At 42.1% G+C, this 11,655-nt stretch overlaps 1 protein-coding gene across 1 annotated transcript; it reads right to left on the bottom strand.

Moving 5' to 3' along the window:
* Positions 1–1,102: 1,102 nt before the first annotated feature.
* PSMC2 (proteasome 26S subunit, ATPase 2) lies at positions 1,103–11,103 on the bottom strand. The gene is made up of 12 exons (XM_056846914.1): positions 11,012–11,103; positions 10,073–10,110; positions 8,119–8,200; positions 7,412–7,511; positions 6,214–6,345; positions 5,015–5,087; positions 4,770–4,865; positions 3,657–3,821; positions 3,092–3,179; positions 1,730–1,932; positions 1,392–1,488; positions 1,103–1,306 (listed from the first exon to the last, which is right to left on the bottom strand). The coding sequence occupies exons 1-12, from the start codon at positions 11,079–11,081 to the stop codon at positions 1,149–1,151; spliced, it is 1,302 nt and encodes a 433-aa protein (XP_056702892.1). The 5' UTR covers positions 11,082–11,103; the 3' UTR covers positions 1,103–1,148.
* Positions 11,104–11,655: the final 552 nt, after the last annotated feature.

Below are 11,655 nucleotides of genomic sequence, written 5' to 3'. Positions count from 1 at the left end.
ATGTCTTAGTCTATAGTATATTTTGTCTAATGCCTATTTGCAGCATTTTTAATAGCTGAACCTTTTTTTCCAAATATTGTCACTGTGAAAAAACCCAAAATAAAAGCAGACATTGGATCGTGACATTTATTGCTGTGAAAGCTTGTGTGTATGTTCTTGAAGCTTTTCTCTTACACCAGCTACTGCAAATACCAAGGGTTGCACTTCCTGAAGCTTCTCATATGTTCACCTTTGTACTGAACCTGAATTGGGAAGTGATGCTCAGAGTCAGAGGGTCCCAGTAGTGCAGAGAAAATCCCAAAGGCCCCTGGCACTTCAGTGGTAGTTTACAGTGCATTCCTAAGGGGAGTTACTCTCCTTAGGAATGCCCTGTTAGTCTCTCAAATTATATAAAATAATCTTCATTTTCCCATTTGAAAGCATCTGTTGCTCCTTGATAAGTAGAGTCTTCAGAAGATCTCATCCAGGGCTCACCAAATGTTTAAAATGCTTCTTTCTTCTGCCCATAGCAGAGGAAGAAGGGAATGACTCCAGTACTTGTCAGTGACCTTTTAGAACCACAGTGAAAAAATAGGTTACTGAGTGTGCCTTGAGCTGGAGCATCATTTGAGGGTGTAAGTGGGCCACAGAACGGGGGGGAGCACCAGAGCTCTGCTGCCACATGCTGGTAGCTGAGGGGCTTTCTCCCACTGCAGGGGATAGCATATCAGCCAATGAATTGTCCCTAACTACTCATAGTAAGAGCTGCCTGAATAGCTCTGACTAGCTAGATCTTGTAAGCTAAGCAGAGTAGGCTCACCTCTTGCCCTGAAAACCTATGGTTGGTTGAACCGTGAATGCACACTACTGGGAGCAAGTGAGATCATCATATTCTACCACACACCTTCAACCACAAGCAGAGAACTGGGAAGGATTTAAGTGTACATCCCCCTGGAAATTAACGTAAAGGTCACAGAGCTCAACCACCATCCTTTACTGACTACAACAATAAAGCTGAATTAGTAAATAACTTACACCCTGTAGCTTGGAATGTTCCATTTATTTCTACACACTCAACTAGGTTATGTCGCGCACACATCAAATTACTACTTGGGATATTACTCTTCATGAGGATAACAATTCGAAGAGACCCTTTGAGTCGCCCAGGATCAGTTGTAAGTCATGTAGCGAGGGGTAGCACTGAACTTGGCATATGACTTAATGACTTTGTTCACAGCCTCCAAGAAATCTTTTTCGGTGGCAATTTTTCTTCGTGCTCTGATAGCAAACATGCCTGCCTCTGTGCAGACACTCCGGATTTCAGCACCTTTTGAAGGAAAGGGAAGTGGATTTAGTGGCAACTCTAAGCGATTCCCCCTGCACGAAACAGAAAGATGTAGGCTATGACTTACCAGTGCTATTGGGACACAGTCGTGCCAGCAATTCAAACCGTATGTCTCTTTCAACACTCATTGAGCGAGCATGTATCTTGAATATGTGAGTTCGTCCCTAAAAAAAGAGATTCAGGTTAAGGTTAAGAGGTTAAGAATAAAGTGAATTGCTCTGCAAACATCTGAAGAGGATTTCTGACAAAAGCCAGAAGGCTTGCACCTGGCTTGCTATTTAATCAAATTCAGTTTTATATTTGTTTGCATTCAAAAACTCTCAGGGAGCACTTAGTTATTTTCAGTGTCCAGTCCTAAAAAACAGGAATGACGTTTGCTCAGTACAAAAGCAAAACTGTTCTAACCTCCAGATCAGGTAGACTGAATTCGATCTTCCTGTCCAGTCTACCAGGCCTCATCAGTGCCGGATCTAAGGTATCGGGTCTGTTGGTTGCCATCAGAACTTTAATATTGCCTCTCGGATCAAAGCCATCCAGCTGGTTTATTAATTCTAGCATCGTGCGCTGGACTTCGTTGTCTCCTCCAGCCCCATCATCAAAACGAGCTCCTGAGAAAAGGGTGCAAAAACATTAAGTGTCACTGAAAGGAGAAGCCGTTTGGCAAGAAACAATTCCAAGCTACGTTCTTCAAAAGGTGGTGAAGGCCAGTGTTGCCTATCAACAGCAAAACTGATCTCTAAAAGGAAAAATAAAAGTATCATACAAGGAAGACGTGTGGTTACAGAACAACAACCAGATTTCCTAGTTCCTTGAAGATGTCAGGCTGGCATAGCTGACCCCAAGAGACCACTTCCTCCCTAGACCCTTTTGTGTGGCTCCCTCCCCATCACACTGATTTTACATTGGTAGGGAGCATGCAGAAACTCAGTGAAGTCCGGACAAACTCTTAATTACATGAAAGGGTCTCTAAGGTGTTCAGAGATTACTGAAATCTAACTGTTCTACGGCAGACCAATATGACTATACTCTGAAACTAAAATAAATCAAAACACTTAACGTTTACTTGCGTTTGGAAGCAAATCTATTTAATTACCTATTGATAGCAGCTAATAAACAACTGAATAACCTTTTACCCTATAGTGTACAGACACTACTAGTACACTTTTTGAGAATGAAGATAAGTCTTTAGCGCTTTTCATTGCTGAGATACGCCTTTCCTCTTATATTTTCACCATGAAAGGGACCAGAGACAAATTTTTAAAAACATGCAAGATGGGAGTTCAGAGAACCTGATACAGATTGTTATAACTCTATTCAATTGCAAATTTAAAAAAACAAAAAGCCCCCCAAGTGCCAAGGGGAGGAAAAGTGCTGCTGTATCCATGGAACTGATAAAATCCAAAGTCTCCCAAATTCACAGCAACCATCCAGGCTTTGCCATGGTCTTTCTTAAAACTGTAAGCAAAGGTTTGGGAAAGATGGGAGAAAAGCTGTGGAAATCCTGGGAGGTGCACGCATGCAATACGATGCTGTGAGAAAGCAGGAAAAAGCCCACTTCCCTACAACAATTAACTTGGAGCAAGTAACCCCTGTGGAAGCAGCCTTTATGTGAAGAGGGGGTTGGGAGAGAAGCACTCCAGAATAATGATACACAGAGAAGAAAGAGGATGGCACTATGGTTTTTTCTGCATTATGAAAAAAATGGGGCATTTGCATTCAATATGGCATCAGATTTTGAATGAGCATAATACATATGTGGATACAAACCTCCGATGGCATCAATTTCATCAAAGAAGATAAGGCAAGCCTTTTTTGTCCTGGCCATTTCAAAGAGCTCCCGAACCATTCGAGCACCCTAATTTATACGGAGAGAAAGGGACACAATTTTCTTTTACTATAAGCCAAGAATCATGGGGGTTAGACTCTGAGGCAAACACTAAAGCTTCCCAAGTATCTCTTAGCACTCTCAAGAGCCCAAATACACAAATTCATATGAAATCATTTCAACTGCATTCAGCCTATGTCATAACAGACAGAAGCCACCACCAAGTTGTGCTGAGAGACTATTACACAACACATGCAACCCACACAAATATAAAGGTTCTGAATTCAAACACCAGGACTCTCACAGAGCAAGAAAACAGGCCAACAGGACCAGGTTTCAACCATACTACAGAAAAGCAGCATCACAAAGACTACCCACATTGGAAACACACACCCTATTTTTATGCACAAAAAGATATTTAATAGGTAGAGCTAAGTACAATTTAGGCTGTTCTTGTGAAGATGTTTCATCTCCCCCCAGCCTCAAACTTGATCCCCGTTTAATTACCTCTCCCACATATTTCTGCACAAGCTCAGATCCAATCACGCGGATGAAACAGGCATCGGTTCGATTAGCGACAGCACGAGCACAGAGGGTTTTGCCTGTCCCAGGGGGACCAAAGAGAAGCACTCCTTTGGGGGGCTCAATCCCAAGATTGACAAAGCGTTCTGGCTGCAGGGGGGACAAAAAAAAAGGTAACAGCAAGTTGTACAAAGCGGATTAAAAACATCATGCCACAGAGATATGACCCTGTTCTAGCACTGGGCTCAAAAACATCCCTGCAGGAGCCTGATACAACACTAGATCAACAGCACTGTGACAAACCCATGAACTGTCAAGGAATTGCTGTTCATGGAGGAAGAGCACAAGCTGAGAGGGAACTCAAAGGGTGAGACAGGTCTGAGGGAACCAGCAAGTACCCGTCCGAGTGCCAAGCGCAAGTCAACAACACGAGTAGAGAGTTGCACAAGACTGCTCCCTTCTCTGAACAGCTAATAATTTCACCTTTCTCCAAATTGAGTCAGTGGAAGTACAGCATTCACTCAAATGCAAGACTAGGTTTTTTCCCAGGTGTACCATCCAAAAGAGAGAGGGGGCCATCTTATATTTGAATACAAGTTACAGTTATGTATAATAATAATTTGTGTGTGTGTAAAACACTTATTTCTTAAGTGGATTGATCATCTTATATTCAGGTTGTCTTCCTTTTGAGCAAATATGGTATCTTTTGGAACAATGGATTACTGGGGCTCAATAATAGGGGAAAGCTGTCTCTTTCACACACCACTTATGAGATCATTCCCACTACCTTTGGAAGAGGAATAGCTGGAATCTGCAAACTTTTGGACTATTCTATCTGAAGTGAGCTCTAGCACACACAAGCTCATACTGAAATATTGTTAGTCTTTAAGGTTGCCGCTGGACTTCTGTTTTGTTCTGAATCAGCAAGGCAATTCTTATGCCCTCCACAAAGGCGGGCAATGGGAACACATTCTGACCATTTTCAACTTAATCTTTCCAGAAGGAATGTTACTACATAATTGTTTTACATTCCTTAGCTATTTACAAGGAACTGTGACAACCTATATGTGGGGGGAGGGGGGACCATCTGATACTTACATGAAGCAAGGGTGTTTCTACCACCTCTCTAAGCTTCTCGATTTGTTCTTTGCAGCCCCCAACATCGCTGTAAGTTACATCAGGTTTTTCTTCTACCTGCATTACAAAGAGATATGTACACTCAACCTTTTATCTTTGCTATAGAAAGTTTTACCAGTACTATAGAACAGTAACAGGTTGCAATGAAGATATTAAATTACAAAGGTGAAAAAAAACCTGTGGAAAGAAACAGATATGGTCCTCACCTGCATCATAGTAACAGTTGGGTCAATCTTTGGAGGCAGAGGGATATGGATCTGGTATTTGTTTCTGTCAACGCTGTGAAAAATCAATTGAAAAAGTGCTTGAGTTGACTGAAATGCCCCACAAAACCCTTGGTAAAAAAAAAGATGCTTATGAGATACAAGAGGAGTGATGTAAGTACCATAACCATTTCACTCAGCCAAGTTATTTAGCTGCCTTTCATGACAAGTCAATTGCAACGATACATGAGGACCGCACAGCGATGTATTAAAAGAAACAGAATTATATGGCCATTATGCCTCTTACCCCATTATAATCATTTGATGCCAGTCCACATTTGGTTATTAGCCTTGCCACCTTTATACTGTTCTGCTGGAAGGATATACTGTTCTGCTGGAAGGACATTTCTGCTAAGAGTATGAGTACTCCAGAAGAAAAAAGTCCAAACACGTATTTCTGATTTGTTCTTACAGTCCATCCTAGTGGCCACCAGGTACAGACCTAGTTGGCTAGCATTCATTTTATAACTTGGTACTAAGTGCTTACAATGCTTGTAATAGAAATGCAGTAGCCAGAATGTTAGTTGGAAAAGACAGAGCGGCCACAGGGAGCAAGCAACCCCAAAAGATCTGCACTGCTTGCCAGTCTGGGTTGAGCTGCTGGGTTGACCTTTAAAGCCTACATACCCTGTATATCCAGAAGTGCGCCTCTTCCCTTATATCCCTTTGCTGGGATATAAGTATCTCCTGAAGAGGCTCTCTTCTGAGCACTCTTTCCGTCAGAAGAACAGTGTGTTGCAACAAGATCTAGTTGTCAGTCTTAGATGTAAGTACCCTAATTATAAAAATCCTTGCCCAGGGATCAGTTATTCAAAAGTCTCCCTCCATGTTGGCTTTTAGAAGGCAGGTGAAGACTTATTTTATTTCTGAAAGTGATTATTGGCCACATGGTAATATTTAGCCTGAGGAACTGTTGGCTATAATCCCTGCCTTGTACACTCTTTGATATTTTTGTCTAACACACTGCATTTTATTAACACTATGAGCTGCTGAGGTTCATTGTACACTTCCTTGTAAAACACCCAGTGATCTTTCCTTTGGAGCTGTACAGTAACAAAAGTAACATTAAAAAGCATGTTCTGCAAATTCCATCCTCAGTTACTGATCCAGAATCTAACAAGAAATTGTTTCTATCCACTCACCCAACTCTCATCCCTTCTTCAATGTCCGTAGGGGCCACCTGATCACTGAGATCCACAACAAATTTGGCAAATTGCTTAACATTGATAATGTACTTCGGGTCTTCAGAATCTGCATTGATTATTTTGGTACACCTAGAAGAAAAAATCAGTATTACCACCATCTTCATTTATATTCTTCCTTTTGCACTGGGTCCCAAGACTGATTACCAATATGATAAAAAAACCTTTTCTGCCAATCAGTAAATGGATTACAAAATTCAGCAAGCAAATGAGAGGATATAACATTTGAATCTAACAGCAAAGATACCTAATAAGACAAAGTAATGTAATTGGGCTTGGAATATAGAACAGGGAAAACCAAACTGCATGCAAAAATATCTGTTTAAGGCAAAAAGAATTAGTGTAGGAAGGACATCCCTAATATAAGTCTCTTCCTGAGCGGATCCCATACCCTGCAGCTTTGTTCCTTCTACAAGGATGCCCTTGAGAACATTTGAGTTTTGCACATTTTGCAAAATGACATTTTGCTGGGCATTATTCAGTCACACACATTATTCAGTTACACAGATTACAAACTTTGTACTACTGTTGCCTAAGCAACTAATGCAAACTACTTCCTTATGCTGTATTTCTGCCTCTCGTCCTATGATACCAGACCTACTATGAAATCTTAGAAGAGTTGGTTTTTATACCCCTCATTTCTCTACCGAAAAGAGTCTCAAAGTGGCTTGCAATCACCTTCCTTCCCCACAAACAGACACCTTGTGAGGTAGCTGTGGCTGAGAGAGGTCTGAGAGAACTGTGACTGACCCAAGGTCACCCACCCTGTGGAGGAAGGGGGAATCAAATCTGGTTTGCCAGATTAGAGTACACCACTGTTTGCAGTGTAAATGTTATTCATCTAGGTCTCAAATACTTTGGTCTTATCACATGCATCACTTCCGCCTGGTGAACTGCATATCAATTTTCTAAGGACCTCAGCTATGGCAGAATGAAACATGCTTGTAACTGACAGGCAAGGAAGTAATTTCTGAGGCACACATCTCTGTGAAGACTTTAGCCTTGACGGTTGTCCTGAAACACCTTATGTTATGCTGGAAGCTGCCCTTTTTGGAATACAAACTGCTGCACACGCAAGAGAAAAACAGTGACTGAACAGCTGTGTGCCTCCAGCTGACCAGAGGAAATGCCTGCTTACCGGGCCACTTGCAGCGGCTGCTCACTCTGCAGGGTTTGCTTGTCTGCTGCCAGATCCCAGAGAGCAGGGGGAGCCAACCCCGTGTCCGACTCTTTAATGCCTGCAAGGACAAGGGAGGGACAAATGATGCAGTAACAATAGAGACACCCAGGTCAATGTTATGTTGCTCAGGTATGCTTTGTGGGGGGAGAAAAAGACAACTTCTTTGCAACAATCGTCAGTTCTCACTGACAGGCTTTCAGACCCTACAGAAACACTGTTTCAGGGGAAACCCACAGAAACAGAAAGTCAGCCATATATGGCTAATAATGACAATTTTCTGTAATGCTTTCACTAAAAACTCAAACTGACAACTACCTGGGGGCTGAGGGATGGTGGCTTGACTATAGACGGTCAGTGAGTTCCATTTCTACACCAATATTCCAAGTGCTGCATATGAGGCTTTGCCTTTGCATAGTTTCCTTTTCCGCATCCACCTATTTCCGCTTCTTGCTTTGATCAGAAGCTTCCCCCCCCCCCCGGACCCTGGTAAGCTTCTTCAAGCCCCCTCTTTGCTACAGCGCTGGCACCCAATTTTATGGAAAAGGGAGAGGCATTTTTGTGCAAGAATCATGAGTTGCGCCCCTCAAGAGACGTGACAATTTGAATAGTCAAGACTGACATGAAAGTGAAATATGCTTCTAACAAGACACTTGAGAAATACATACCAGTGAGCTCATTGATCTTCTTAAGTAGCGACTGAATATCATCTTCTACTTGCTTGATCTGCCTTGAGTAAGTGCTCTGACCCTGGTCATTTAAAAAAAACAAAAAAACAAAGGTACAAGGTTCAGGAAATGAAAAAAAACATGTGGGCAAATATCCAACTTATAACCAAACCACTTTTTTATAATTAAAGAGCCAACCTACGTCAAAATTCAGAGTAAGAGATCAACAAAGAGCCAGTGTAAGAAAGCCCATTTTGCATAACTGAAGATATACAACTTAAAGCTACTGAGAATGCAGGTGAGGTTAATAAATCAACATCCCAGACATGGGTTATTATGAGTCCTTTATCAGGAAGTAGCACATATGAGGTTACACAATAAATAAATATACACAGGAGAACCCTTGCATGATTGTTTTAGTCTACTGGCATAAATCTATGCATTATTTGCACTTTTCATTGCTATCACTTCCCTTTCTGAAAAGCTTTTTGGTCCCATAAAAAGCTGTCTGTCACTTTTTCCACATACGGGTTATTCTAGCATCATACCTACCCCTCCAATTCATTTCCTTTTTTGAAGATGCCTAAGCGCTTCCATGTGAAACCACATTTGGATCAGGAGCCAACGGCTGCAGGGCCCTGCACAGCCACTTCCTACTGCAACTGGCAGTAGTTCTTCAAGATCTTAGGCAGAGCTACTTTCCCAGCCCAGTAACCTGAAGTCACTTTAATAGGAGATGCTAAGGAGTGAATTTGGCACCTTTTGCATGCAAAACATATCTACCACTACATTACAGCCTTGAAACAATTACAAATGAAGGTTAAAGAAGAGAATGACAAAGTAGGATTGCAGCTGAACATCAAAAAGACAAAAGTAATGACTACTGGGAAAATTACATATTTTCAAGGCTGACAATAAAGAAATTGAAATTGTTAAAGATTTTCTATTCCTTGGCTCAGTCATTAACCAAAAGAAAGACTGCAACCAAGTAATCAGAAGGAGATTAAGACTGGGAAGGGCAGCCATGAAGAAACTCAAAAAGACCTTTATGTGGAAGGGAGTACCACTGAAGACCAAGACAATTCATACTATGGTATTCCCCATTACTGTATATGGATGTGAAAGCTGGACAGTGAAGACAGCTGGACAATGAAGAAAATGAATTCATTCAAAGTGTGGTATTGAAGGAAAGTTTTATGGATACTATGGACAACCAAAAAGACAAATAAGTGGGTTTTAGATGAAATCAAGCTTGAACTCTCCCTAGAAGCTCAAATGACTAAAATAAGGCAACTGTACTATGGTCACATCATAAGACAAGACTCACTGGAAAAGACAATAATGCTAGGAAAAAGTTGAAGGCAGCAGGAAAAGAGGAGGGCCCGACATGAGACGGATTGGAACAATCGAGGAAGCCACGGCCTTCAGCCTGCAAGACCTGAGCAAGGCTGTTAACAATAGGACATTTTGGTGCTCATTAATTCATAGGGCTTCCATACGTCGGAAGTGACTGGAGGCACATAACACACACAAGCTACAGCCTTGCTGAGACCCTGCCTTGGTTTAGAATAGTGGTATATACTATCACTTCAGAGCTTATGAATCTCGTTTGTTGGTATCAGTAGGAGCTTGTGCATATGTGGACATAATACGGACATCCTTTTAGGACTTGTTGCTTATGGGCTCAAGTCTCTTCACGGCTCTTTATTTCTGCAAGTTATATATCTGATTACAGCACAGTCTGCTTGCCCTACATTGTATGTGAAGACCCAGCTTCATCTTGTGGACCCATTTCTGGAAAGTGTAGTTTTCAAGCGCTCCATTTACATCTTACAAGATGGATTTTATTTGAGAATAGCTTTTTGCTAATTTAAATTTTTACTAACATAAGATAGCCATAGCTTTAAGCCTTGGGCAATACAGATGTTTGCCAAACTCTTCATAAGATACTTACGTAGGTTTTCAACAGGGCAATGTCACCTTCATCCAAAGCTGAAAGAAAGAGATGAAACCCAGATTACCTTAAAGAGTAAAGGGAATACGTTTTGCTTTCCAACAGATTAAAATTAAAGCCCCCACCCTGGGGAGCAGAATCCCTTAGATAGTTTCATCAGCTAGACAAAAAGGCCAGCCCTGTATAATAAGATGCAGTACTTTTTACTTATATTTATAGTTCACCTTTATCACAGAGACTCAAAGCAGATTATGCAGTGTGATGAGACATCTAATAAGAAATGTTCTATGATTACAGAAATCTGAAACATAGAATATTCAACATGCTATAGAAAACAAATACAATGCAGAAAAATAGTATTACATCATTAAATATACTGAAAATTGGTATACCAGCAAAAATAATGCAACAAGAGCACTGCAAACAGATAATACATTATGTACACAATGATGTAGTCCAGGGTCCCTTTCCCTTTAGAAAGCCCCATGACCTTCACGAAAGCGCCCTCCTGAACAAGTCGTGCTTTAAATGTTTTGTTAAGCATTAAAAACACTGAAACAGCGTGCTAAGCTTGCAACCCTAAAAATACTTACCAGCAAGCAAACTCGATTGGGCTCGGTGCATCGAGCCAAAAACTATACAAACCGTGAGCATGACAAAGCCGATGTCCAAAACAAACCAGCGCACCAGGAAATGGAAAACCCTTTCGTTTACAACTATCATCCTGAAAGGAGAGTAAGGCCCTTTGAACGCAACGGGGCTTACTCTGGAGAGGACACACAGCGCAGATTACCACTGCGGGGTGGGTGGGATGAACCGCGGGCCTAGGAACCACGCGGAGCAGAGGAACCCCAACAGCGCCCCCGAAAGGGGACCCCGCGGGGGTGCCGCTGCCTCCTGACAGTCGCCGGTTCAAGGGGGCCTACGTGACGCTCTCACCGCGGATGGGCTTGTCCTCCTTCTCCTCTTCTTTGGTTTTGCGCTGGTCGGCGCCCAGGTAATCCGGCATTATGCCGCCCCTTCAAGAAACCCGGAGTGACCACCCTCCTCCCACAACCGCTGACTACGCATGCGCAAACTGGGTATTACACAGCACCTTACGAACACTTTCTTCCGCGCCAAGAGAGGAAGTGACGTATAGAGTAGGCTCCCACTTCCCAGCTTGGGAGAGAGGGGGAAGGATATAGGTGAGGGACCAGCTCAATTGTCCTGCGAGAATTGTGTGTGTTTCCCCCCCCCTTTTTTTTCTCTCCTTTAAAGGCTACATTGATTTGCGGTTTTAAGTTGAAAGCCGCTGTCGGCCTATAGAGATAGAAACGGATGTTTCATATAACTTCCAGTATCACGATTGTATTAATGCTTCCCCAACCACTGACAGACTATGTCTGAACTGTGATGAGACAAATAAATTAAAGAACTCTGATAAATTTGGCAAAAAAAGGGAGGGAGGATAAGAAAGTGGGGAAAGAAAACCTCTTTTATGCCTGTCCTCAAGGAGCAGCATGGGTCCAGTCTTTAATAACAACTATCCCCATAACATGGGTGACTTGTACTGGCAAGAGTGTCGGATCTCGGAGATCAAG

The sequence above is a fragment of the Euleptes europaea genome, chromosome 3 (genome assembly GCF_029931775.1).
Source record: "Euleptes europaea isolate rEulEur1 chromosome 3, rEulEur1.hap1, whole genome shotgun sequence".
NCBI lineage: Eukaryota > Metazoa > Chordata > Lepidosauria > Squamata > Sphaerodactylidae > Euleptes > Euleptes europaea.
Note: the sequence above shows the minus strand (reverse complement) of the source record. Positions and strands in the feature narration are given on the sequence as shown.

Bases quoted from the DNA above. Each gene is read 5' to 3' on its own strand.
- PSMC2 (XM_056846914.1), bottom strand. From the start codon at position 11,081: ATGCCGGATTACCTGGGCGCCGACCAGCGCAAAACCAAAGAAGAGGAG. The intron at 6,346-7,411 runs GTAAGCAGGCAT...TTTTTCTTCTAG, and splicing joins CAGCCGCTGCAAGTGGCCCG to GTGTACCAAAATAATCAATG. The intron at 3,822-4,769 runs GTAAGTATCAGA...TCCCCCCTGCAG, and splicing joins TAGAAACACCCTTGCTTCAT to CCAGAACGCTTTGTCAATCT.